Source organism: Mycteria americana, chromosome 7 (assembly GCF_035582795.1).
Source record: "Mycteria americana isolate JAX WOST 10 ecotype Jacksonville Zoo and Gardens chromosome 7, USCA_MyAme_1.0, whole genome shotgun sequence".
NCBI classification, from domain to species: Eukaryota; Metazoa; Chordata; class Aves; order Ciconiiformes; family Ciconiidae; genus Mycteria; species Mycteria americana.
This window is the reverse complement of record NC_134371.1, coordinates 53,211,769-53,237,515: the sequence shown is the minus strand read 5'-3', so window position 1 is coordinate 53,237,515 and position 25,747 is coordinate 53,211,769. Positions and strand designations below refer to the sequence as shown.

General features: G+C 37.3%; 1 protein-coding gene across 1 annotated transcript; it reads left to right on the top strand.

Moving 5' to 3' along the window:
- Nucleotides 1-659: 659 nt before the first annotated feature.
- Nucleotides 660-25,747, top strand: LOC142413112 (calcium-activated chloride channel regulator 1-like). Its single transcript, XM_075509157.1, is given in 25 exon segments — nucleotides 660-682; nucleotides 1,249-1,448; nucleotides 2,049-2,087; nucleotides 2,090-2,156; nucleotides 3,092-3,257; nucleotides 3,523-3,622; nucleotides 5,743-5,854; nucleotides 7,828-7,937; nucleotides 7,940-8,003; nucleotides 9,804-9,934; nucleotides 10,163-10,315; nucleotides 10,983-11,099; nucleotides 11,829-11,992; nucleotides 13,732-13,956; nucleotides 15,733-15,957; nucleotides 17,442-17,646; nucleotides 19,428-19,534; nucleotides 20,877-20,984; nucleotides 20,986-21,105; nucleotides 21,268-21,535; nucleotides 22,713-22,877; nucleotides 23,768-23,899; nucleotides 23,902-23,994; nucleotides 25,324-25,418; nucleotides 25,421-25,747. Coding segments are annotated over 25 exon segments (3,516 nt in total).

Sequence of the window (25,747 nt, the reverse complement as noted above, 5' to 3'; positions counted from 1 at the left end):
CTAAAAACTCCAGCTTTTCCATGGCGGGAGGGCTGACCTCACTTACCCGCAGTTAGCACAGCCTGGCCATGCCTTTGCAGAGGCCAGCCCCACATGGGGCACTGGTGGGCTCCGGCTCTCGGGATTTTGGCAGCACTTGGCCGAGGATGGCTATTCAGGAGAGAGATGGGCCAGAAAGGCCCTGACTCATCCGGTGCTGCGAAGCCGGGAGGAAGCTGGGGATCGCTGCCCAGTTGGGGGCTGCTCCTGGGGCAGAGCCAGCTGGGGAGGAGAGAGCCCAGCAGGCGCCTGCCTTGCCCTCCCACGCGTGCGGCTCCAGCCCTCCGCACCCTGTGCCAGCTCCACTCGGGCACCCTTCACGCTTAGAGGCAGGATTTGGTTTTGGCACTTCTGGTTATCAGCGGTGAGAAATCAAAACATGAGTCCTGTGAAAAGGTACGGCTCAAAGCCTGTTGCAGGGAATAGAGCACAATACATTCTTTTACTCACATTTATTAGTGCACCTTAAATTTTAAAAAGTGCTGTGGAAAAGTATTCACATGAGAATGCCCTTAAGAACCAGCAAAATCATGATCTATGAACCACCATTAGTAAATACATAAGTAATAATCATCAGTAACAACAGCAGTAATAACAGCTATACCATCCTGTTGGTTATAATGGACTACGACAGTGCTGGACTGTAAGAATCCAGGCTAAGTCTATCATAGTCCATCAATGGAGTCCTTGCAAGCTGTTTAATCATTTTAATCAGACCTGGTCTGTGACTGGTCTGAATAGCCTTGGACTGAATAGCCTGTCTGGTCTGAACATCCTTGTTGATACTCAGTTTCATTTCACCACTTGGTTTTATATTTATTACAAGTCAGAAACCTTTGCTTACGAGTTCCAGTGTTTTCCTTCCCCCCCCTCTTGCTTTCTTAACCCATCACCCCTCTAATAACTCCTGGCTGGCAATTGTGCTGAAGACAGCAGTAATACTTGTCTAGGTGGAGTTTCAGAGTCATGAGGGAAGGCCTGGCAAGAAATCCAAGGAGAACAAAGGCAGCTTGTTGCTACAGAGGCAGAAAAAGAAGTAGGGACTAGTTCATAAGAGTTGGTTAATTAGCCTTGCTTCTCTACATGTCACTTTTCACTCGTAGCTATCAGAGGCTGAGCAAAGGATAACGGAGACATGTCTGAGGTTTGCCTTCCTTGTCTATCTGAAGCAGAGGTAGATGCTTACTACCAAGCCCTCTGATTTGCAAGTGCCAACTCACTCCCTCCTCTTCCTCCCTCCTTCGGAGGCCTGCTGTTCTCTACATACATAGTGGCAGCTCCTTCTTGGAAACATGGCGATGACCTGTACACCCTACAACATGAAGCGGGTGGAAAAATGGGAAAATGCATCAATTTCACACCTCACTTCCTAGTAAATGATTATTTGATAGACATGTAAGGCTCACAGAGTAAATTCCCTAAACCATTTTACTCTTCTGGTTTGCCCTCAGTTGTCGACCACAAAAGACTGAAGACTAGAGAACATATGTTGTTTAATGCTTTCCTGTATGTTTCCCACATGTCTCAGTAGCATGTACTGCTGTGCAAAACCTGCGTGAAATGTATAAAGGTAGCCTTTTGTTCCTAATCCCTTAGTAGTGTGTCTAATGGAAAATAAAGCACTGGTTTGTTGAGGTTAGTTCCACTTACAATGTCAAATACTAAATTATAATTTGATGCCTGGTTTACTCTCATGTAAGTGTATATTAAAAAGCATCGCTGTTTTATCATACATTTCTAGAGACAGAATTCAAGTTCAAACACATAATGGTAAAAGAAGCCGATTTTAAAAGACATAAAAGCTAAGACCTTCAAATGGTGTTATTTAAAGTTAGTCACACTTAGCCACAGAAGTGAATTACTTGGTATTAAAACTGCCTAAGGTTGAGTGTTGCTGGAAAGTTGCTATTCAGAAAGTCCACCATATAATTTTGCTGACTAATTTTGCATACAGTGATATAATGGCTGACTACACTTGCCATGCATTTGCCCTTCTGTTCTCCCTGCAGGCAGAGTCTTTGTTCATGAGTGGGCCCACCTTCGATGGGGGTGTTTGATGAGTATGACAGTGACAGGCATTTCTGTGCCACTGGGCAGAATCAGGTTAAAGTTACAAGGTAATTCAGCATTTTCCTCCTTCTACAAGCCCTTTGTGGTGGGCTTTAGAAACCTGACTGGTCTTTTTCTATAAACTTTTGAGGTATCCCTTTTTCTTTTAGTCCTTATTTTATCCCTCATTAAATATCTTTCCTACTTTATGAATAGATCATGTGATTTCCTCTGCATTCATCTTTACACATTTCTGTGGTTGATGGATTGTCAATGATGTTGGGCATTACTTTTTTCTGAACTGACACCGGAGACTTAATCACTTCTGTGCGCTGCCACTGGAGAGGAAATGGTGCTTGTACAGAAATCCTCTTTCCCCCCTGCCCACAGTGTTTGTCTGTCTAAGCTCTTCCTTCTCATCTCACCTCTCCCTTCTCAGAGTACACTGCAGCTTTGGGGCTTTCGTATTAAGCTTCTGGGTCTCTCTTGCTCCAAACTCTTTTCTTTTTAATCTTTACTACCTCTGCATAACTTCACCCCATGCTCTCACCACTGCAGGAGTGCCTGGCTCACTTCACTGTCTGTTTTTCCTATCTGTCCATATGGCCAATAGACCTCGAGAAACAAGTTTTATTACAGCATATTTGACCTGCAACTCACTGACCAAGTGCCTGTACATAATCAGGAAGCCATTTAACAGGCATTTTCCAGGGTACAGCAATATTTGGAAGTGGTAACGACTGAATTAATAATACTACTTGTGCAATTGTAAAATTTAAATCTGTAACTGTAATATTTTTACTCAGGCAATAGACTGAAGTGATGGAGAAGCAAACAAATCAATGATTATTCTTGGTGTCACTTTGCAATGTATATTCATATCTTTTTACAAGGATAACTGTTTTACCCAGGCAGAGTGCAGACTACACTCCAAGCACCGTTAATGTCAGCACTACATTCAGATAGGGTTTTTAAGTGGAAATGTATTCTGTTTTATCCTTAGGTGTTCCTCTGATCTTACTGGCATCTATATCTGTGAAAAAAATTCCTGCACTGAAGGCAATGGTGTCATTAATAAGCTAACATGGCTTTTTAAGGAAGGATGGGCATTTATTCCTGAAAGAAATCAAACTGCAGAATCAGCAGTAATGTATATGCAAAGTTTATAAGTACAAACACATAAGAACAGATTTCTTTCCATGAAACATACTGTTATAAAATTTGCTATATCCTCCTTTTTGAAATGTAACATTTATTTCAACTTTTATGTAAATCAACTGTAATGCATACTGTTATTAATGTAAAATGAAGTTTACCATCAGCTGATGTCTCAACTGTAAAAATCAGCAGTGAGGATTTATTTCCGTCCCTACTTTTATTTGTTATTCTTCTGTTGCTTAATTCTGATTTTTGTCTATTTGTTTATCATTGTAGGTGGCTGAATTCTGTAATGAGAGTAACCAGAACAGAGAAGCACCCAATCTGCAGAATCGAATATGTGACTACAGAAGCACATGGGAAGTAATTAAAAACTGCAGATTTTGAAAATAATCTATTCTTTAGCTTTATAGTGAAATAATAGATGATTTTGCTAAGAAAATAGCATTTCTTTGAGTTAAAACACAGTACAAAAAGGCAACTTCATACTGCAGTCTTCTCAAACGGTTTTAACACACCATCAAAACCAGAGGAGCTGCACAGATTGCATATCGGAGAAGAATTTTTCTGTTATTCTTATATTCTAGGTAAATGAATCTAGAAAGCATAAATAAATACAACCATTTTTGTTTGATGTTAATTTATGTCATTTTTATAGCTAGGTTCTGACATTGTTAAGAATGATGGGATCTATTCCAAGTACTTGTTTACTTTCCCTGAGAATGGCAGATACAGCCTGAAAGTTTACATCCAAGCCAACAGAACTATTGTGCCATGAACTGCAACGCCATGGAGTCATGCCATGTCTATACCAGGTCATGTAGAAAATGGTACAGCAAAGCAAGGCAGAGAAAATTATACAGCTATTTATTCCAGCACTTGTATACGTCAAGTCCCTTCACAAATACTAAGAGTAGGCACTAGAGCAATGACAGTCCTGCTAAGAGGTATTTAGTTCCGAACACTTCTCAAACACTGTGTGTGGTTGTTTCCCTTTAACACAATAAAAGTCTGTATTCCCCAGAAGAATATTTAAAGTAGACTGTAAACAGCTATAATAGAGCAGTATCTGTGTACTACAGATAGACAGGATTTGTATTTTGACTGTGAAAAGAATACCTGCAGGTTTATTAACTAGAGTACTCTAATCAGTCATCTTAAATTAAAACTGTTGAAGTTTTAGTAAATTACACTCTCCTGTAATTATTTTATAACAAGTAACAGTTACTTCAATTTCATATTAGCTTTCTTAGTAATTAGCACTCTTGAAACTCTAAAGAAATAGCTATTGCACTAGAAATTATTGTACTTAATTGAGGTTAATGGATTTTTCAGATTTAAAACCATATCAATGAGGAGAAGTTCAGGTCACCTGCATACTACAAGAATATGCATATAGTTAAGATTAATCAGCATTGTTTTAAAGCTTGAGGTAAAATCAAGATGAACCCATTAAGACCCTCAGCTATTAAAAATTGTATTCGGATCAGCAGAGGCGGTTTCCATAGAACAGCTGCAGAAGGCTCCTTCATAGTGTCTGCAGTTCCAATGGGACCTTATGCTGATGTGTTTCCACCGTGTAAAATTATTAATCTTGATGCCAGAATAGAAGATGATAAGGTCATTTTATCATAGACTGCCCCAGGAAATGATTTTGATGAAGGCCACGGTATGTTTTGGCTTGCTATCCTGCCTCCTGCCCAAGGTGAAATTGCAAAATGAATACATTTTCTGTGGGCATTTTAAGTGAGCTCCCAACCTTTATCAACAGTATTTTGTTGCATCTGGAAGCACCTGTACAAGCGCCAGCTCAATTTTTGTCTGTACTTTGTAGCAGAAACTGAAGACTAATTTCTCATTCTTCATCATTAATCAAATTTTTGTTAACTATAAATGGCTTAAATGTGCCATTCTAGTAATTCAGTGAGATACACATCACACAACACAAGATCTGTAGTGGAGTTTAGTCTCACTGACACCAGTGGGAATTTTGTGCAGTGGTTCCAAGGCTTTATTCTTGCTCTGCTCTTGCAAAGGTTTTAAATGGGATTAGCCAATATGTTTTTAGAAAGAGGTTCTTGGAATTTTGATGGAAGGCTCACTTTCACTATGCTGTAGTATCTTGCTGCTCATGGAAGAGAGTGGAAAGAAACATCAAATTTGGATAAGAAATAGGAATTTTACTTCACTTAGTGCAAGCTCAAATTAAGTGAAGTCAGAAATACTGAGACACTTCAGTGTGGCTTCATGATCTATTCATCATCTATTCATTTCAGTGCTGTGTTGTGAGAAATTTAATCATTCAATCGCTTAGGTAATAAAATAAGTTTTTTGCAATCTACCCGCCATGCTGCATTTATTTTTCCCAGTAGCTGAACTAATTAATGAAACTGATACTAAGTAGTTAGTATTTTGAAAATAAATTATTTTGAGAGATCAAAAGTTTGAATGATAGCTAACACACATGACAATATGTTCTAATATTTGTATTTTCAGCTGCAAGTTATGAAATCAGAACAAGTGAGACTCCTCTGGAACTCAGAGGCAACTTTTATAACACTGCTTTTGTGAATATTTCATCTATCACCCGAGCATGCCGGCTGCAAAGGTAAGTTAAAAAGTTTCGCTAACCAGTAGTGGGGAAGTGTTTAAAAAGGAATTAGTCATTAATGTTTCCAAGACTTCAGTGACTGCTAAAGACAAACTGAAAACAATCATTATTTCATATTGATATGAAAAAAAAAACCACACAGAAGAATTTAGCTATTTTTTCTGTCCAATATTTCAGAAAAAGTGGGATGACGTAATTTCATGCCATGACCATCAGGAGTTATTTTTTGATACACTAGGAAAACAGATGGAGGTAAAACTTCAACCTGAAGTACTTTTAAATGCATGTGCCTGGATGAATTTTACACAGTAATTTTAAACGAATTGCGTAAGACCTTCAGCAGGAGTTTACTCTCTTGATTATTAATGACTCTTACAATATCACCAAGAAGACGGAGTATTTTCTAAAAAGGCAGAGGGGATGACCTGCAAAATTACTGGAAAATCTGCTTAACATCTGTTCCACAAACATAATAGGAAAGCTGATACAGAATTCAATCAACAATGAATTAAAGGATGAAAATATAATCAGTGTCAATCACTACCACATGTATTCCATTTTTATTATTTTTAATGCAATTATGAATTTAACTAACAATGTAGCTGTATCATGAGATACTTGTGAAATGAGTACTGTGTGATAGTCCAATTCAACATATAGTACTATGTTGGATTAACCAAGCACCTCCTTAAAAAATTAGGAACTACCTAGCTGGGAGATCTCAAAAAGTAGCTGGTAGGGAATCATCATCTAATAGACATTTCTCAAAGTATTGCACATCAGTGATAGATGTGATGCTATTAAATACTTTGTGAAGGAATTGCAATAAAATATAAAGTCACTTCTGGACAAGTTTCTTTGAGTATCAAGTGAGAAATGATGAGGAGGCATAGGCCAGCCACACAGTAATCTGGCTTGCTTGACAAACTGTTCCCACTCAAGAAAAACACATTTTATTCAAATATGATGGTTATTCATCTAAAGGAAAACAATGCCATTTAAAAGGGAAGATTTTACATACCAAATATTGTCTACAGAACGTATCAGCATTTTACTATCTCACTGATCTAATCTTGCTTTTTCTATTGTTTCAATTCCATATTACATAATTAATGCATTTTTCAGAATTTTTTTCCAGGAAATTCCAATTGTGTTTTTGCAATTATTTCTCTCTTCTAAAATGAATAACAGAGCATAGATCACCTGAAGAGGCATAAGGAAATGAAACTGGTTTTTTTTTAGTTCACAATAAAATATCAAGTTATTTCCTCCTAAAACTAACACATAACTAAATGCAGCCAACATATCCGATATAACTGTACTTGCATAGAACATCAGTGTCTTGTTGCAAACTGTGACACCTCATTTTGACACAAAGGCGGTGTTAGGAGCGAAGGGCAAGTACGAATCCCTCAGGGATGAGGCACAACACTCAGCGAGTGAAAGCTTTGGCTTTATGGAAAGCGTAGCATTACCACGGTGGGAGCCCCAGGACACCGATTCTAATCGAAATGCGGAGCTGACGCAGTGGAGACCTGCTTGGGAGTGAAGCTCAAGGGGAAGCACTGCAGGGGTGGATAATAAAACTTGCGCTGATTAACATATACATATGCAATGTCCTGTTTGGCTCATTAGCGAACTCACCAATGCAATGCAGGTCTTGTTGTCCAAATGCAGAGATCTGCAGCTGGCTGTCACGTTGGCGTCCGTGCAATGCGGGGGAAGCGAATGACCCCGGGTTACTGCGACAACAAGATAAGATGCACTTGGGACTCTACATACTTGGATGGAAAGAAGCAAACTACCACAGGTTGCTGTAACAAGAAGATAAGATGTGCTTGGGACTCTACATACTCAGATCGGGGAGGCAAACTATCCTGGGTTACCATAACGAAGTCTTCTCACACTCTACAGGCAGTCATATAAATAAGACTGATAAGCCATCGCTTTTCTAACCAAGAACCTTGCAGACAGGAACAAGTACTGGGGGTACTTAGGAGTTTGATATTTTTGCTGTCTTTTCAGCTCCTGCCTGTGGCAAAAGGTTCTATGGTATGGCTAAATAAGAACGGCTATGAGGATTTGTTGCAATTAATCCCCAGGTGCCAGAAGATTCCAACATCATCCTGAACACGATGGTAAGAACATTTGCATTTACATGCATTGTTTCTCAGCAGTTGTGACTTGACTTTTCTGCTTGGAAAGTAGCATGAATTGGGTCCAGCTCCCATTCTTGTCAATAGTTTTTTTTCTTGTTGTTTTGAATTAATCACGGATCAATCCCATAGTTACTAAACTAGTAATTTCTAATTTGTCTTACTATCTGTTGTCAGTACTAAGAGCACTAATTACCTCAGTCAATGCTGTAATATCTCTGTTGGGAGGCAGACCGAAATTCCTTTAAGTAGCTTTCCAAATTATGTTTACCCGAAAGAATGTCCTACAAATACTTGTTTAATAGCCATCGATTATACGACTGTTTGTTATTAGCTGGTATGTCTCATAATGTTCCTTTCAAAATTGTACGGAAAAAGAAAAGGTTAGGTTTAGTGGCATTTCTGGGCTTAACTTTTATTGCAATCCACGTAGATGCCTCAGTGGATAAATTCCCCTAGAATGGGATGCTGGCCAGGTCTTAAAGCAAAGAAATTGTTTTCTACAAAGTCAAATCATTTTAGAGAACACCGCTGAACAGGACACTTCTGACAAATGCCCAGGGTCTGCAGTATGTCTAATGCCTACTAGACCCTGATGTAGGATTAGCCTCATGTCATCTCTAAGATCAAATATGAAGGATACCATCCTTTGTTCAGCCATAAAAATATTAACATTTCCAGATTTCTTTCATCTTGTGAGAAGAGGTTTACATGAAGCAAAAGTGATAGTTTACTTTTTACCATCAGTCATTGACTGTCCCCTTTTTTAACAATAAGTAGAGTTTAGATCACTTCATTTACATTAAGGGACAAACCACTGAGCGTTTTTTAGGGTAGACGTGTATGAGTGAAGGTTACCGTGACATACCTACCACATATTAAATTCACATTATAGCTGACCTTATGAAAACTTGCTCTTCCACTATTCCTTCAGTTCCCTTGAACTAGTTAAAACTGCTCTGTTCTATCTGCAGAGCAGGCAAGGGGTGGCATGGGGACAGCTGAAGTAGCACGTCCCATTACTGCTCAGCTTCTCATGGGTTAGCACTCACTATCACTCTCAGTCCTGGCAAACTGAATCTCTTCAAGAAATCTCCTTTAGCTGCATTTTATGTACATGTAACAAAGATATTTGGTTCCAAAGCCTCTGTCACAGCTTGTTTCTTAGTTTATGAAAAGCCAGATTTTAGTTCCCTCCTTCCTGTTTGGTTTTTTTTCACTAAACACTTAGTTGTTAGTGGAGAGAAAAATAAACAAAGCGAATGCTTTTTCTGATGCCTCTACTCCAAGAGAGGTGGTAAAAGAGCAAGAGGAAAGGAAAGGAATGGCAGCATACAGTAGCCATAATACAAATAAGAAGAAAGGCAAAACAGCGAATTTGACGGAAAAATGATGACATCAGTCAGATAAGTGAAAAAGTAGGTGCGATGTTGAATCTTGCCCACACTTGCTGTCAGGCCAGTATTAATTTAAGGGTAAAATCCTTGTATTTAGTAGTTTTCATCTCATCTGAAGGCTAGAGTGTGAATTTTATCACAATCTCTGATTAAGAGCAGGATTCTAGAACTGGTGAGAGATTCCAAGAATTACAGCTTAGTCCTTGACTTCTTTGTTTATTTTTTTCTTAACAAAGATTGTAATACTTTCTTAGTTTTGTGTTACATACGTAGTTCTACTTTATTGTACTGCTGTTTCTTCATAAGGCTAAATTATTCATTGCATGTACAGTCAAATTTTTGATATTAACATTGATATTAATATTTTATTTTCTTTCATTCCCTAGACCATGATAAAAATGCTTCTAATTACTTGTTTGAAATTATAGAACATTGATTTTTCTTCAAGTCTGTAAAAATTATAATTCCTAAAACGTGGAAGAAAACCACCAACTATTCAAGATTAAAAACAGAATCATATGATAAGATATGATTTAGAGAACTCTTTATGATTAGAACAACAAAGAAAAGCTAGACTGATAAGGCTACATTACGAATCACAGCAAAATCTAGGACTAATCCTGGAAGTTCTTACTCAAAAGTGTTGAGAGTGTTTGTAGGATAAAAAAATTTGCAGGACTGAATTTATTCAACAAGAATCACCTAACTCTTCTCTACACCCATGCTATGTATAACTTTGGCCTTACTTTTTCAGGCAGATGTCCTCATAGCAGACCCTTACATGAAACAGATAGATGATCTTTACTCCTTACAGTATGGAGGATGTAAGGAGAAAGGACGGTACATCCATTTCACACCTAACTTCCTGTTAAATGACAATTTGACTAATGTTGATGGAGAAAAAGGTAATACTGCTGTTTAATTTAATTGCCTGTGTTATTGTTCGTACAAATGGCCAAGATTTTTCAAAGTGATTAATGAATTTGGGTACTTTAATTTGCTTGCCAAAATGAAAAAAACTTTGAGAAACACATTTTTCAGAAGTAGTAAATACCTGTGAAATGTCTGAAGTTAAATATTCAAACAGTAGATCCAGAAGTTGTTCATCCCTTTGAAAACCTTAAATGTTATTCCTCTGCACTTAACTACTGCCATTAGCGGTAGCCTTCCTTTTATGACCACTTACCAAATAAACTATCCAGTGTTTGTGTATCTGATTTTGTACTACACTGTGTCAAAAAATGTAAGGTTTTCTGCTCTGTGGGACAGAAACCTCACAAAACCTAAATTTCCTCAGGAGATTTTTGCCAGCTTGGAAGAAAGCCTTTAGAACAGTTCCTGTATTTCTGAGAGTCAAATATGAATAAAAATTCTAGTCCTGGCTGCTAAACTGATGCCTTCCTAGTTCTACCTCAAAGAAAAATTATTATCCCAATTGCTTAAATATTTCACAATCTTCCTGTATTACCTCAGATAAGGATTAGTTTAAATTGTTAAAATGTCTAAGTAGAGCACTGAGTAACTTTTAAACAGTTGTATTTAGAACATGCATGTGCTACTCTTTTTCAACAGGTTGAGTTTTTGTTCACAAATGGTCTCACTATTGGTGGGGCGTGTTCGATGAATATAGTAGCAACATGCCTTTTTATGTGCCTAGAAATTCTGCAGAAACAAGTGTTGAAGCAACAAGTTTTTTTTTTTCATATTTCTGCTTTTACATTACACAGGTTTAAACATTTCAATAATGTTTTCAATAGCCTCATTGTCTGTGCTGAGTTTGCACTTTGTAGAGTGTCCGTGACCTGTTCATATGATTAAAAGATGCTTAGTCAGCAACATCTATTGCCTGCCCTGCAGCTCAGAAAACCACAGCTGCCTTCGGTGCTCTTTTATAAGAGGTTCAGGAGATCAGGCTGGATAATCTTTTGCTATGTGTGCAACTGCAGACTTCAGCCACCATTTGTTTTGTACTTATTTAACGTAATTTTAGTAAATAGCAGTTGTCAACAACACTGAAATTGCCTACTGAAACCACTGTGATTTTAAACAGTTTCTACAAAGAGGGACAATAACTGAATGGATGTAGAGAATTAGTTCAGGCTTGCCTTTTTTCCTAGCTCAGGCATACCAATACAGTCGTACTGCAATTACTAGCAGGATGTCTTTCCTGCATAGCCTATAATTATCACAAGGAAGATCATAAAGGACCACAAGTGTTTTATGATTCTAAATATTTCTAGATTAGTTTGAGGACCCTGCCAGGCATAGAGACAGCCTACCTATGTACTTGTGCAGTGTCTAGTGCAGTGCTGTGTCAACAGCTATTTGGCTTTGGGCAGCCAAAATTCAAATAAATAACCAGTTACAGACTGGGTTCTTAACCAGCCCTGCCGATCTTCTCTTCCCTTAGCTGTCCAGCTGGTGTGACCGCTATACCTGTTTTCCAAGACTGCAGCAGAGACAAGTGTAAGCCAAGAAGCTGTAGACATGATGGTTAGTTATATAAAAAAGGATGTGTATTTATTCCAGATATAAGACAAAATATCTCATGTTCTGCTATGTATTTGCAATACATACCATATGTAAGTATTACTATACCTTTCTGGACTGAGAGTTTAGTAACATTTGGGGTCTAGTCTGTTTCTGCTGGGGAGAATGATCCGTCAGGCGTTTCTTTAATTAATTTCTATTTCAAAGAATATGCATGATGCTATCAGTTCTATTAAAATCTGCTCAAAAGGGAAGACAAAGGAGCTACTGGAAATGATTTGACAGCTGTTTCCTGTCAATAAGGGTGAGATGTACTGCAGTCTCAGCATCCTTCTTGCTCCGCGTTTGGAGAATCAGGTCAAGAGGCATAAAAGGGAAGCATTCTTGCCAAATGCCTTGTCCATAAGATAACTGCAGTTTTCGATTACTCCTTATGTAAACTGGCACCCTAACTGTGTTACCTGGTTAGCTCTATTACACTCCATTGTAGAGCAATCTGGTCTGTCTATCTATCCTTAACACAGAAGCAGCAGCCCACCTCTCTTGAAAGCAGCCAGGACAACCAGGCAGGCCTCCTCATGCCAGCTCTGTACTGTTCCAGTGTCTAGGAGAGGGTGCTGGGACAGGGGTTAGCAGGACGGACAGTCTCCTTGCAGGCTAGATCTCTGTGGTACGGGATCACAACTCCTCCAGCTATTGACCTCATTTCTTTGGGCAAACTCTTTCCAAGAACTTCATGGGTGTACAGGGCCTGGCTAGGATACAGTTAATTTTCTTCATAGCGGATCATATGGTGCTGTGTTTTAGATTTTTGACCAAAACAGTACCAATAACACACTAATGTTCTAGGATTAGCTGAACAGCATCAAGGCCTTCTCTGTTTCTCACTCTGCCCTGCCTCTTGAATAGACTGGGGAGTGCGCAGTAGGCTGGAAGGGGACACAACCAGGCAGATGACTCAAACTAACCTAAGAGATATTCTATACCATATAATGTCATGCTCAGCAATAAAAGGTAAAAGAGGGGGTTTTAGAAGGGTTGGCCATCTTATGCTCAGGAACTGGCTGGGCATCGGTCTACCCATGGGAGGTGGTGAGTGATTGCCTTTGCATCACTCGTTTTATTTCTTCTTTCTTCTTTCACTTATCCTTCACTTACCAAACAATTTTTTGTTGTTTGTTTTGTTTTATCTTGACCCTACAGGTTTTTTTTCTTTTATTCCTCCTTTCCTCTTCCCCCATCCTACTGGGGAAGGGGAGGAGGTGCGGTGCTTATCTGCCCACCAGGGTTAACCCACAGCAGTGGGTCATGGTCTTCCCTCAGCAGTATGCCATGGACATCCTCAGACATTTAAAAGATTATTTCCTGTTTCTCTCAAAGTCTTGACTTTGTATCTTTTGCATGTTTCCTTATTCCACTCAAGAAAACTTACAGGAACTGGTCCAAGACCATCAGCTTAACCCAAAAAGCTGGTTAAATACTCAGGCTGCTAACTCCATGCTGTTCAGCTACAGTACCTATGTTAGCACGCTTAAACCTAGTGAGACCTCCATGAATCAGTCACTCCAAGGATCTCAGTACTCACAGACTGAAAGCTTTGTTTCTGCATGTGCTTATGTAAAATCTGAGATAAGTTCTTTGGGAACACTTTCTTTGCTTGCCTCTTGTAAGATCCTGGCTGGCCAGGCACCATGGCACAGAGGACATTCACTGGAGAAGAACACCTCCATTTGTCCTGTCCCCCACCACAAACTTCATATTTTCTGAGATGTTTTCTTATGCTCATACTGTTGGGTTCAGAATTGTTATCAGCTTCAATCTGACTTTTTAGGTGGCTGAATTTTGTGATAAAAACACTCACAATAGTGAGGCTCCAAATATGCAGAATAAGATACGCAACCACAAAAGCACGTGGGAAGTAATTATGGAATCTGATGACTTTCGCAACTCAGACGTAAATGCTTCTGCAGCCCCCTCTGAGACTACCTTCAGGCTACTGCAAACCCAAGACAGAGCAGTTGCTTTAGTACTGGCTGTTTCTGGGAGCATGTCGATGGTTAGAATATGCATTTTATAAGCCATTTTTAGCAAAAATTGTAAGAAACAGAAAAAGTTACAAAATTAAAAAAAAATCAGTCAATTCTGTAATTAACTTGATTATTTTAGAAAAAAAAGGACTACTCTTATTCTCCTTGGTAATTTTATTTAGGAATTCCTACAAAATATCACTTCAAAATACTGAGAGTTGTAGGCCAGACTTGGCCTTTTTTTTTTCATGTGAAATCTCAATTTTATATATTTTCCTTCCTTTGTTCCAGACCTAGAACGACAGTGCCATTGTAGTTCTTCCAAACAGAAAATCTATCATAGATGGAATTTCACATTGCATTTTTATTATGAATTATTCTTAATTTAAAGTAAATATGTAGGTCACAATATGTCAATAAATTAGATGTTCTTTCCTCATTACAATATTGTTCTTTGGAATCAAGAATGTAAGCTGGCATAATGTTATGTCATTTTAACAAGGCTGAGATTATTTTTCCTTTTTTTTTTCCTGTAAAACTTTGCATAGGTTTATTCTTTCACAGCTTCTTGTGGCATGAGATACTAAGCTTGTTTATGGATGCAAGGTTTAGTAAACATCCCTGAATATGTGCTTATTTGAATAAATATCCTAATACTTTTATAAAGCTGTAAGCAACGTGATCATCTGTAGAAAGATGACAAAATTATCTGGGTTGGTAAGGCAGCCATTTTGTGATTTATTAATAGACTTTAAATCTCTATGCATACTCTAACAGCTTTTAAAAATCAGCCTATATATTCTTTTGATGACATACTGCATTTTCTTATCTGTACCTTACCTCTTCCACAGTTCAGTAGTGAGCCAATGACCATTACTCTCTTACTGAAAATACTGCAAGTTCGGTGTTTCATTTCTCAAAGGAATTCAAGGCTAAAAATAAGACTATTCATCTAAAGAAGGTAATTCAAAAAGCTCAAACATGCTGAGAAATATTCTTAAATATTTGACAGTCATATCTTAAACCAAAATATACATGAAGAAGCATAAAGCAGTATATGCTCCAATTCTTTAGTTATGGCACACATATACTAATTGTGGGATTCTCCCATAGTGCTCCATCAAGAGATCTATTTCCAGACATGCTGTTCTAGTCCAGAGGTGTTCTTGAGACTGATCTTTAGCAAAGATCTGCAGTTGTAATAAATTATATTATTTTTATAATACAGATGTCTACCAATCATAGTACATTTTATTAAATCAGTTAGTAAATAATAATGTAATGCTAAAAACCAAAATGAAGATAATTATGAAATAAATACTGCAAGAATAGCTAGCTCCAGAGATAAATGTTTTCAAATATTACTTTTTTTTCAGTAATCCCTTTGAATATTTGCATTTAAAATAGCCATACTTTTACTTCAATATTATTTATATTTTCAAAATACTTAGTCTCTAGACTAACCTACTCCTCAGGCATCGTAGGTGTTGTCCTTTTGCACTGACATCACACTATAAAAAAAAAAAAAAATCTTGATTAGGAATGAAGTCATAACATCAGAAGATGGACTTTGCCTGGTGACATCTTTCCTGGAAGATGCAGTTTGCTGCACATTCACAATACCAGAACATGGTTTACATCTCCTCTCTTCTAGAACGGAGCATACATATGAGTTACCTTACGGCAGATAGTTTTTAATTTTTACTTACAACCTGATCAACGTCAAAAATTACTATATTTCGTTCATAGTCAAAGCTTTTCAGAAGAGATTGCTTTCTAAGGATGTTGTTTTTCTTCACATACAGCACGACTGCATCAGACATCTCCATAGTGCTGCAGAGGTATTTCTGCTCCATATTATTGAAATCAGTTCCTGGGTTGGAATTGTCACATTTGACTCTGAGGCATCTGAAAAAGCTCCTTTGCAACAAATAACCAATGACACAGCACACCAAAAACTTGTTCAATGTTTGCCTATAATTGCTAGTGGACAAACCAATATCTGTGCAGGCGTACGTAAAGGACTTAAGGTAAAGTACAATGTGGAAATACCTCCTGGTATGTATGGAAGATGAGGAAAAAGCGAGAAACATACTTAATAGCCCACTGAACATGGACTTCTTATGCAACGGTAGTGTTAAGAAAGATAATACGATTCTTGAATCTATCAGAAGAAAATTTGGTACTGAAACTATTTGGCATTACCATTATATGGCATTAGAAAGAGTATTACCAGAAAAACAGGCCAGATGTGATGTCCATGCTTCAAAAAGGATATTGAAAAATGAGATGAACTGCAAGACTGATCTAAATTTTGGAAAATCAAATTTCTAGTTGGAAACCTATGAAACTTATTCTATTTCATTTGTTTAAGAGAAAGTTAAGAGGTTACTTTAATACAGTTCTTTAATTATTTCTAGTGGAAAGAAATATGCAGTACTGCAGTCCAAACTTTCACATGACTGGATAAACTCACAACCTGATCACACTGCTGGGTGTATATACAGAGAAAAGGCTGCAGACCAACACAACAATGAATATCATATTGTATTCCTGCAATCTCTAAGATTTTTTTCTAGCAAAATGTGGACTGAGGAAACACCAGAGATCTGACTCATGAATCACAATGAACGTATAGAATATATAAGTGTTAAAATGGGAAGCTGTACAATGGTAGTATTGTTAATTCCCACGGTTCACTAGTCATGAATCAAGCCCCTAAAATTGTGAAACCACATACAAATCATGAGATTGGGAAACAGTGATGGATAGATATTATTATTTATTTGTCTGTTTTACTTCCTTGAACTGGCAGTCTGAAGTCCCAGAAGCTGTCACCTAATTCAGATGCAAAACTGAAAATCAGGAGCAACGTGTAGGAAAAGGGAAGAAAGAGAAAGAGAGAAATTGTATAGAGAAGGATGAGACTGCTGAGGTAGCCGAGAGTCCAGGGCAGAGAGGAGGCTCAGGGCAGGGGGACATCAGGAGGAAGACTGGCAAGCAGACAGGGAGGGAACAGCCAGGACAGAGGCCTCCCCCATGGGTGCTCCCTACCCCTTTCTGCCCCACCTTCAGTTACCTCAGAGTCTGTCCTTCTCTACTCCTGAAATTTTGATTGGAGAATAAAGAGTAGTTCCAGACAGTGGCCATAAGTTTTTAATATGATGCCCTTAAACATCCAGTCCCTGAACCAGCAAAGCTTATACAGGCAGAATGTTTCTGACATCTTCAATTTGGGACAGGTTCCTTCCCTAGGAAAACATATATTAAATATTCATTATTTATAATTGAACACTTACTAAATCTAAGCAATTAGATGTTGCAATATCAATTGCAATAATTAATATTGTAATAGTTTTAGTGTTAAATAAAAATTCAAGCACTTATTAAAGAATAAATTTGTCTTATATTTGAAGTTAACAGTTTTAAATGCATACATTGACTGTGCTCTGGGATAAACCACTATTTAAAAATTATTCTGCTGCTTATATCATGAATTCTTTTCTTGATGCAGTTAATTGCAGATAAAATGAATACTACATACGGTTCAAAAATTGTTTTACTGACAGATGGAGAGGACTCAGGTACAGCAGCTTGCCTTGATTTGCTGAAACAAAGTGGGGCAAAAATTCACACCATTGCACTGAGGCCAAAGTTGCACCAATGCACACACCATTGCACTGGAGCCAAAGAATTAGAAGAATTTTCAAAACTAACAGGTAAATATTCTAAATGCACTCTTTCTCTGGCATGCACATTCAAGTATGAAAATACAAAAGCATGGCAATTCATTGGTCTGGAAAAAAGAAATTTAAGAAATTTAAAACAAATTTAATTATAAAGAAATTCGGGTTTATGACAGGCTTTTTTAATACAAACAAGCAGAACTCTTCCAATCCACAAATTTGCTTTAAGAGCTGTCTTGATTTAAAAAATGAAATAATATGACAATACCCTATTACTAAGGAGATTTAATTATGATACTGTTATATAACATAAAAAGAAATGTTTAGAATTTTATTTCTGGCATTACATGCAATGACTAAAACCTTCTATATGCTTAAACTTATCAGCATTTTTATTACATAAAGAATACTAATTTTCTCCAACTGTTGTGGCTGAAGTGCACTGGCTAGGAAGTTGTAAACACAGTGACTGCCCTTGTCATTAGCAAGCATGGCTGTCAGCTGAGCTGGGGCTACATATTAGTTTGAAAACAACCATTTAAAAACTATCCATAGGGGTGTTGCTTCATGTTATAGCACCTGCAAATGCCATGGAAGAATGAAAACTCCTTGTGCAGATCTAGAAAGCAAGCTGACTCCAAACGAACCCGGTGAATAAATATTCTTATTTGAGAGGTGCACGTGCTGTGCATTTTCAGACTACAGTCCACTTGTTTTAGCAATTTAAATAACTTGGAATGCCCTTATGCACTCTTCAGCATCATTAGATCAACATGACTATGGGAGAGTCCAGAGTTCAATTCTGTTCTGGCCTGTATTTTAAGACAGAATTTGTTGTTTAAGCTCCACTTGTGGAGTATTTATTAAAAATGGTTTGTGAGCCAGAGAGAACCCAGATGGTCCTTCAGCATGTAGTCTTCAACCAGCAGGCCTTCCTGCTTAGAAACAAAAATCAATTTTCCAAAAATACTGAACAGATCTCTGAGCTCCCCCAGCTCATACGACTCCACATGTTCTCTCCTGAGACAGAGCCATACGCCTGATGTACCCTGCGCAGCTTATGTCAGTCTGTGCATGAGGGCGGGGGGTGAGAGGCGTTGGGGAGGGGCTGTGGGCAGCCTCCGCACACCCCGAGCAGGCTGCCCAGGGCTCAGCGCTGCCCAGCAGCCTCTCCCCCCCTCTGGGATCCCAGTGCCCTGCGCGTTAGGAGCACAGTGATGGTTCAGTTTATGTCTGGCATGTATGATTCTAGTTTGAGAGAGAATTGCAACAAATGCATGAAGTGCAGATGCTTCAGTAGAGCAGCATGAAGCCACATCCGCAATGCATTCATTAACAGACCTGCACTGAGTATGAGAACCTCCAATGGACTAGAGCTGCTTGAACTCAGTATGCATAATGAGGTCTAAACTTCACATTTGGAAATAAAGATGATCTGGACTTTAAGAGTCAAAAACCATGGAATGCCACCGTGTCTTTTCTACAGAGGTATTTTCAGAGCAGAGCTTCACTGAAGGGATAATATGTGACTCCAAAAGTACTAGGAAAAGTCTAAAAGTGCTGTACTTGATGCTATGCTGCAGGGAGTGTTTTTATTGCAAACTTTGCCAATGAGAGATAAAATGAGTTGATCACACAAGCCAGAATTTACTATGACACATGCATTAACACATTAATAAAAAGATACATTTCTTTTTTGATTTCATAACAAACTGGCTGCCTCAGTAGAACATTCAGTACCAGGAGTCACATAAAATTTAGGAATTTTTGAGTAAAAAAGTAGTATTTCTAATTCTTTTGCTCTTGTCTTTCAGGAGGTTTAAAGCTTTATGCTGTAGATGGAGCCGTCCCCAGTAAATTAGCTGAGACATTCAGTGCAATTACATCAGGAAGTTACGATATTTCTGAACAATCTATTCAGGTCTGAATTTCAACACTTCTTTTTCCTCCTATGCTTTTAGTTGATCAGTAATTCAATAAATTTAGACATTAATGATCATAATTGTCAGTGGCTCAGTTTGGAAATAGGAGCAAGTACATTTGTTTAGTGATCTACTTTTCACTGCAATGAAATAAATATATAATTTACATAATCTATATAATTCTTGATTTCACAAAATCAAGAAAATTATTTCTCATAATTGTCAAAGTCCAAGAGACTTTGAGACAAAAAAGCAAGCAGAAATCCCCCAGGATGTTTAGTTCACTCTCATATGAAACATCTTTTAGAGCATTTCAACAGTCTAACTTAAGTAACAAAGATACAATTAAAATACAGCTTCTCTCCTAAGCCATATGTATCATTTTAACCTATAAACTTTTAGACTTTTCATCTAGGCCAATTGTTAATTAGAATTTAGCAACTCATTCCTCACTTTGTTAATATTTTAACACAGATCCAGTCCTACGTTTTATCCAAAAGATACCACTCACAAAGATAGCTAGATTATAAGCAGCAGTCAATATAGATTTGAAGAGCAGGTCTGGGATTTTTTGAGTTGTTATATTGCCTTTAATTGACTCTTCTGTCCCACCTATACAGGAAAAAAAAATAAGTTTATGACAGGCTGTTTTCTAATTGCAGACTTTATTGTTCATAAAATAGGAGTAAGGAAATTACACAAAATTATTTTAATTTTAATAAAGGAAATAATGTTTACTTCTCTCTTCTATATATTGTCCTCTGTTCTGTTGTTATTTCTGTCTCTCTCATTACCTATAAGCCTTACAGTCATATGTGGAGACATTTTATTTCTCTCTTTTCCAGGATTTTGAGACAGACAAACTGCAGTGGAAATACAGCTTACTGGCACAATGCTTTAGATAGGTAGATAGTTTAGATACAGAAATGGAGGACTTGCATTTACTGTAACTTACGCTGTTTACCATAATTTTACACTTAAAATCAATGTTACTATGCAACAGCCATTTCATAAAGTGAATCTGGGATTTTATTAGTTTTCTTCATTCAATAGTTGTGCCAAACTGCTCTTAATTTTCCTGTAGGTAGTGACAGCAGAACTAGAAAGCCTGCCATCTTCTCTATATAACTCCGAGTTATATATAAGTAAGCAGAGACCTTTTTTCATGCTAGTTTCCAAAAGGCATAAATGCTTTTCAATTCTGTCCTCCAAGACTAATCCATTTTAAGTCAGCAATGAATGGATACAATATTGTGCAATGGATGAGGAATCACTCTGAAAACATGTTAAATGCTTCTTTATTAAATAGCAGTAAGACAAATTTTATTTCTCTAGCAACAGCTTGAAAGCAAAGAGCTAGCTGTTCAGCATTCTGGATGGATGAATACTATCGTGCCTGTTGACAGAACTGTGGGAAATGACACTTTCTTCAGCATTGCATGGAGTCTATCTATCTCAGCCATTTTTTTTCCTGAGGGACCCCAAAGGAAAAGAATATGGAAGCTCAGACTTTACAATCAATAATTCAAACCCAAACACAGTTAGACTCAGTATAAGTGGCACTGCAGAGGTAAAGACTGACCATTTTATTTTATTTTCTGAATTAACATTTCCTATAGACTAGCATACAGCTTTTCTTTAATTTATTTTTTATGATATAAGGGAAACAATGGCCCTGTTAGAACATGAAGCTTTTTCACTAGTATTGTATATTTTTGTATTTTATTTGTAGGTGGGTGATTGGCAGTTTTGTATTAAAAATATTCATACAGCAACTCAAGCTATATCAGTAACAGCTACCTCTCAACCAGCATACTCTGATGTTCCTCCTGTGAGCATTGCAGCTCACATGAACAGGGCAAACAGAGCATTTAATCCAGTTGTTTTTTATGCAGAGGTTAGCCAAGGGTTTTTGCCTGTTCTTAGTGCAACTGTGATAGCCACCATAAAGAAGGATGGTGCTGCGGCAGTAACCCTTGAACCTCTTGATAATGGCGCAGGTAAGGTTCCATATACATAGTAAAAACCTTTGCATTTATGCATTTTGGAATCCAAGTCTGCATGTTCCCCTCAGATTTATTACTAAGGACTGAGTCATGGCTATGCCCTAAATCAAGAAAAAAATAAAAAGGGAGACGGAGAACCCTACTGCTTTAGGATGGAAGTAAGCTACAAAGCTTTTTCTTGGTGAGGAAAACAAAGACATGGGCCTTTACCTGAAAAATTGTTCCGCTTTCTTTCCTGTGCTGTTATTGAGGGTGAAAGCAGAAGAACTGTGCATGGTAAAGGGTACATTGCTCATATATGCTTCCTGAAAGTGTACTTCATGTAGTCATCTGCCCTCAAGAGGCAAGGTAAAAAGAAAACTGTTTTGTTAGTCCATCTCATATTCTAGGAAGCTGGACTACAGTTTTAACATTAGCTCACCAAACGTTAGCTTTATGTCTTTTGTACATGAAATAAGTGCATTATTCTTCTTTTCAAGAATACTCTTTCTTAGAACAATAGCAAGAAATTCCTGGCATTCAGCATCCCTCGATCTCTTTTCATCTCTCCTCTTCCTTTCCTCTCACCACTGCTGTAGACCTGTAGCTTTATGAGTTCAATAGTAGCCAGCAGTGCCTCCTCATTCTATCCTTGCTTTCACATTGCTGTACTTAAAAATGTAATAAGATTTCAATGTATTATCCTGTGTTTCTTAAACATCTTCTATTTGCTGAACCTGTGAGGTTGTTTTTACATTGCTGCCAGGCTTTAAAATAGTTAGCTTGGATGCCACCAGCAGATCATCTACTGCAGCCAGTCAGGTACAACTGCACAAGTTCACTTAAAGAGAAGGAACCCTGTCTTGATGAATTCCTGGCCAAAGATTAAATTATGGCATTTTTCTAATTTAAAGGTGCTTTAGGTAGATGGCTAGTAAGTATTAAGTTGGTGGTTCCATATAGTAACAAGAGATTTACCTAGTTAAAGGTGTCAATGCAAAATGGTTCTTTTTAACAAAATACATATGAAACACAGGTTGTCATAGTGGGACTACTGTTTTAAAAGATGTCCACATTACAGAAACACTGACAGGTGTTCAGGCTTTGTGTTTATGTACAAATAGCAAAAATAACCTTGTTTACCAGCAGGTATCTTGTTTGAGATATTAATTCTCAATAATTCTATACCGAGGTCCTGACACGATGAAGAATGATGCAATCTACTCAAGGTACTTTACTACTTTACAAAGCACTGGAAGATACAGTCTAAAAGTGAAGGCCCATGGGAGAAATACAACCACCAGACTTAGCTTCAAGCAAAATCAAGCCTTGTCTATACCAGGATACAGAGAAAATGGTAAAGAGCGTTTATGAAACAGACAATTTTTTGTATGATTTGTATGTAGGGGGGTGTAAAGGTTTAGCAAATGGGATCATTTAGATTCACAAAAATTGCATTTGATCTTAAAAGATGTTCCATCTATCATTTGCACTACAAAAAAGCCCAAACAAAACAAACCAACTCCAACTACTGTTTCCTATGTATGGAAATAGCATAAAATGTTGTCTTTAATCTAAAAATTATTTTCTCTTACAGCCATGAGAAGGATAAATATTGCTCAGAATCTGTATTTCAGCATCTCACAATAGGAATTTCAAATCTATAATTCTTCTTAAGACTTTAAAATGGGGATTTGGGGTAAATGAATTCAGCATGCAATGCTAGTACACAAACTAATGCTGCTAGAAAACTTAGCTTTTGAGATTTCTTGATTTTTTAGTACTTTTTCATCTTAATGCTGAAAAAAAATATTAGTTGTTGCAATTTAATATTCTCACACTTCTACATTGTGAAATTTAGAAAAAACAGCAAAAAAATTGTCTAAAAACCTCACAAAGTATGGCCTATATAACAAACTCTTTTAAGGCCTGCAATATGGGCAGAGACATGAATAGAACTACCTTACTGCAGCCATGGCTCACCAATACCTGCAGCCTGCTTTACTGGTTGCATCATTTCCAATTTTTACACATTTCAGACTTTGTCTGCTTTTTGGGTTTCCTAAATTTTATGCTGAGAACCCTGAGATCACCTTATTTTCTGTCTATTTCACTAACTTCCCACTAAATTTGAATAAGCTAAAGAAAACTTACAGGATGAGAAGAGATAATAAGAGGTAATAAAAATTAAAAGAAAATGCAATCCAGAGTTCTGTCATGATGAAAATTGAAAAATGTTTTAAACAGGTAAAATTTACATGAATGCACCAAGACCTAAATTTGTGGATAAAGAAATCCAAGTCAAGCTGGGAAGTTTCAGGAGAATTTCTACAAGTTCTCTTGTAGTGAATACAGGAGGAGATTCTGCTCTTATTTATCCAACTGTAAAGTTACAGACCTTCATGCTCATATAGAAAACAAAACAATAGTCTTGTCTTGGACAGCTCCAGGAGGTGACTTTGACAATGGAAAAGGTGAGTCAGACACTACATTTTTGTGAGACGAGGCTGGTATTTTTATCTGAAAGGACATACCCTGAGGACCACCACTCAGGGATGAGGGTTACATCTTTCCCACCTGAAAACGTAACCAAACAGAAAGTTATCCTGTTGCATGATACTTGTTTTAGTTCTCCTTAATTTTTCATGTTAAAAAAAACTAGCCCAAGTAAACCAAGGAATATTATAAACAAATCAAATAAATAAAATTATAATACAACCACCAGAGACTTTAGCACCAAGTCTTAGTTCATGTCTGTCTTTGTTCATAATTAAAAAAAAAATAAAATCAGCCAACATGGACAATACAAAGCTTTAGTCTATTTACAAAGATGTCAATGGACTAGAGAGATGCAATAATGAACTATCCAAAATACTCATTCTAAGGTTGTTGTACAAGAAAAATGAAACGTAATTCCAGATGAAATGTAGAAGCATTTCCTTGCATAAGCCAGAGATTGTATGTTAAAATATACAATCTACAGTTATGCAGATTACAGTTTCAGATTAAAATCTTACATTTATCTAAAATTTTTAATAACTAACCACACAAGGAAAAAAAACTCAAATAAAAAAAAATTCTCAACTTCTTTTATTGCTATTTAGCAACTATATGTCTAAAAACTTTTATAGCTAAAGTGGGCAGTGATTGCATTATAGTTTAAGATAGCAGGTCCTGCACTGGCTTGGAGCTGGGCATATCATGCATAACTCTCTACTATCTAAAGAGGAAAAGACAGTCATAAGGAAAGTCTTGAAAAGCTACAGACTTGAAATAGAAACAGCAGAACTCCCCAAAATTAATCAAACACATTTATAGCAATGTAACTACCAGTTCTTTGATTACAAAAGGGAGAATCATTTTGTGTCTTTCACAGTTTTTGCTACCAAAACCTCATGGTGAGAGAGAGAATACAGATCAGATGCACGGCCCACCCCTGCTATCTACACATATATTTTAATTGCTGTTTCACCTTATGTTTGTATTTGGACAGTACAGTTTCTCATTCAGCTACATTTTGCACAGGTCTGCACAAAACCAAGAGTGTTGGTGAAACAGTATTTTTAAGGCCAGTGAAAAGGAGGAGTTCCCAGACTCAGCAACAATAGACCTTTGACACTGTAAAGTAAGGTTTAAAAGCAAACTTGCCAACCTTCCATGCTGAGCAACAGTCAGTAGTAAAACAGCAATCATCAGCACTTTTTTTTTTTACAGAATGGCTCTGTAAGTCCTATACTGTCACCACAAGCAGGGATATTAAAACGTCTGCATTAATTTGTTAACATGTGTTCTTTTTTCCCTAGCTGATCACTACATAATAAAAAGCAGTGAGAATCTTCTGGACCTAAGAAATCACTTCGATCATGCTACTTCTGTAAATTCCTCTAATCTTATACCTGGTATGAGGCTGGTAGAGAAGAATCACTTAAAATTAAACCAGAAAATTTCATAATAGAAAATGACACCATAATCTACTTTGCTATACGTGCTGTTGATGATACCAACTTGATTTCAGAGGTGTCTAATATAGCACAAGCCACATGGTTCATTCCTCCAAAAGCATCTGTGCCTTTAGATTACGACAGCAACAATGATGCTGCTAACAGTACAGTCATAGTAGCAATAGTAGCTCTATGTCTAGTAGTTGTCTGTATTATTGTAAGTCCAACTCTGTGTGTTTTACAAAAGGGAAGAGTGGATATTGAAACAATGCAAAAGCATGTGTAA